The sequence below is a fragment of the Silene latifolia genome, chromosome 6 (genome assembly GCF_048544455.1).
Source record: "Silene latifolia isolate original U9 population chromosome 6, ASM4854445v1, whole genome shotgun sequence".
In the NCBI taxonomy this organism is placed as follows: domain Eukaryota; kingdom Viridiplantae; phylum Streptophyta; class Magnoliopsida; order Caryophyllales; family Caryophyllaceae; genus Silene; species Silene latifolia.
In genome coordinates, this window is record NC_133531.1 from 93,652,262 (window position 1) to 93,655,058 (window position 2,797).

At 34.0% G+C, this 2,797-nt stretch overlaps 1 protein-coding gene across 1 annotated transcript; it reads left to right on the forward strand.

Moving 5' to 3' along the window:
• The first annotated feature begins 915 nt into the window (after positions 1-915).
• LOC141588365 (glutathione S-transferase T3-like) lies at positions 916-1,753 on the forward strand. The gene is made up of 2 exons (XM_074409811.1): positions 916-1,300; positions 1,473-1,753. The coding sequence occupies exons 1-2, from the start codon at positions 916-918 to the stop codon at positions 1,751-1,753; spliced, it is 666 nt and encodes a 221-aa protein (XP_074265912.1).
• Positions 1,754-2,797: the final 1,044 nt, after the last annotated feature.

The following is a 2,797-nucleotide window of genomic DNA, read 5'->3' on the forward strand; positions in this document are numbered from 1 at the left end:
TAATACGGAGTAATATTTATTCATTATTGTCACTTGCTAAGACCCACAAAATTTTAACACTTATGCCTTTGTAACTCATGAATTCGCGAACAAAATTTCGCACTCATTATTTTAGGCTACGAAATTCAATTATGGGATAACTTAAGAACATAAATTTAATTTATAGACGATTTGAGATATTGGGTCAGTTACAAAGAAATAAATTTAATTCAATGTATTTTTTAGGCCATAAGACGTTATGTATTTTTTAGGCCATTAAGCAAGTCCAATTGTGTAGCTTAGGGACTTGCTCCCAATTTCATAAAATTGCAAGCTAGTTGCTACACCATTAGAGAAGGATATATATTAGCTTCGCTTAAGGTAGTAGCTTCATTAAGCTACTTGCTTAGATGGCTCCACATTTACCAAACAACCAATAGAAAATTAGCTCTATTAATTTTTTATTTATTCTTATTATTTGATTTACATTTTAATCAACAAACAACCAAAACCTACATATGAATCCTATAGTCCTATATACTTGTGAAATGTAAACAAACTTTCCCCTATAGTTTAGAAATTAGTTCCATATTTCATGCTTTATTTGTTAACTTTCCTTACGCAAATTTCATGTTAAATATTTCGTCATATTTCGTCTTCCAATTTCGGATTATTGAAATTTGCATGGATAATGAAGATCCATATAGTCAATATTACTCACTGTTATCAAATTTTCCAAGCAATGATATAATACAAAATTCTCAAACACCTCATCGACCCTTGCCAAGAAGCGTAAATATACAATCTCCAAACTATTCACATCATCAACCTATTCCTCAACACTATCCTAGCTACAACTATCAATCTCATATGGCACCGGAGAGCACAAGAATAAATAGCTTGGGTGGTTCTTCTAACCAAGATATTTCAACGCCGATGTCGGGTACCGAGTCTCAAACTCGTCAACATGAAGTTGAAGAAGAGGATGAAGTTCAAATCGTGGAATCATCAAACATGAAAGACAAATTTAAGTGGAGCCAAACAAAAGATGAGGATCTATGCAAAAGCTGGTTAACGATTTCAAATGACGGTGCCACCGGTAATCATCAATCTTACAATAGTTATTGGCAAAGAATTGTTGACTACTACAATGAATGGAGGAATGACGGTGATCCAATCGACATTCCAAAGGCTTCTAATCATTGGTTTAAGATGAGCGCCGAAGTATCGAAGTTCAACGGATGCTACATACAAATTAAAGAGAGTCATCCTAGTGGTCATAATGAAGAATCTTTGAAGAACATGGCTAATCAACTATGGAGTACTCGTCACAAGAATGGCCAACAGAAGACATTCCCATATTTGCATTCTTGGGAAATTCTTCGCCACCAACCAAAATGGGAGGAATTTGTAAATAGGAATAAAAACAGCGGTGCATCAAAGAGACAAAAAAAATTCTAAGTCAGCCACACCATCTACAAATATCGATGAAGGTACGGATGGGGAAGAAATATCTAAGAAACGTCCAATAGGTCAGAAGGCGGCTAAAGCGGCATCGAAAGGTAGGGGTTCTAAGAAGAAAGGTAGTGAAGACTTTGTGAACTCATTTGGAGAGTATAAAGAGTTACAAACAAAGAAATTTTCGTTATGGGAGCAACGCATCCGTACATCGGATTTTGAAATTCTAACCAAGGACACTTCAAATATGGATAATCGGGCAAGAAAGGATCATGAACAAGTGTGCAAGATTATTAGGGCTAAGTACGGAATATAATGATTTCTGTTTTATTAGTAGATTTTCTTAATTAGTACGCCATGTTTAAGCGTAGATTTCCGTCCATTTAATTAGTACTTCGTAATAATAAAAGCTTTGATTTGTTTTAGACAATTTAATGAAGCATTCTAATGATACTTTATGCAAAAGTTCGACAAATTGAATGAACATAATATATATAAAAAACTTCAAAGGTCAAAACAGAGGCTTTAACGGTCTTTTTTTAAATAATACTTGGCCAAGTGGGGGACTTGCCATGACATTCGTCTCGTCGAGATAAGCGATTTGAAATTTTTTTTGCCCCAAACGGACATCCGAGCGCAAAGTTACGTCAATTTTAAGAAATTTCGTAGCTTTATTAATTTTGCTCTTGAACTGGTTGGTGCATTGAGTCAAATAGTTGTCATCTAATTAATGATGTCATCTTACTCTACTTGTTATCCTCCTATATGATCTCTAATTATTAATTGTTATCAACCTTCTTTCCAACCTTCCTTCTGTGCCCTCTCGCAATTGATTAAGTCTTCTAATAAAATTTGAGTCCATAAGCCTTCCTAAAAATCCCTGGATTAAGAGGAATTAATGGTTGATATTACGAAGGAAAAAACGTGCATCCTTATAGCTAGGGGACATGATTATCTTACTTTCATCAATGTCTATCTCTCTCACTTGTATCCTTCAACCTTAAATTCAATTCTGCTTTAATGATCTTCTAACGAAGAAAATCTTGTGTTCTTAGGTAGTTTGTTTATGTTAATTGATTGACTCTAAATCTCTCTAATTGATATTCATTATGAACCTAAACTTCCAGACTCGTTTAATATATTTAAATTCGTCTTATCTACATTCACTTTAGTTACAATCCAAATCAAAACTTAATGATCCATAGTCTAGAATTAGTCCATAGGTAAGTAGTTTAATTACATCACCTTGTGGTTCCACCTCTAACTTCACTATCTTCATTAGTTGATGTCCTTAGGGATTATCTTTGAATAGGTATAAGACCTAGCCTTGTCAGTGATGGAACCGTAAAATCAAAGTTTT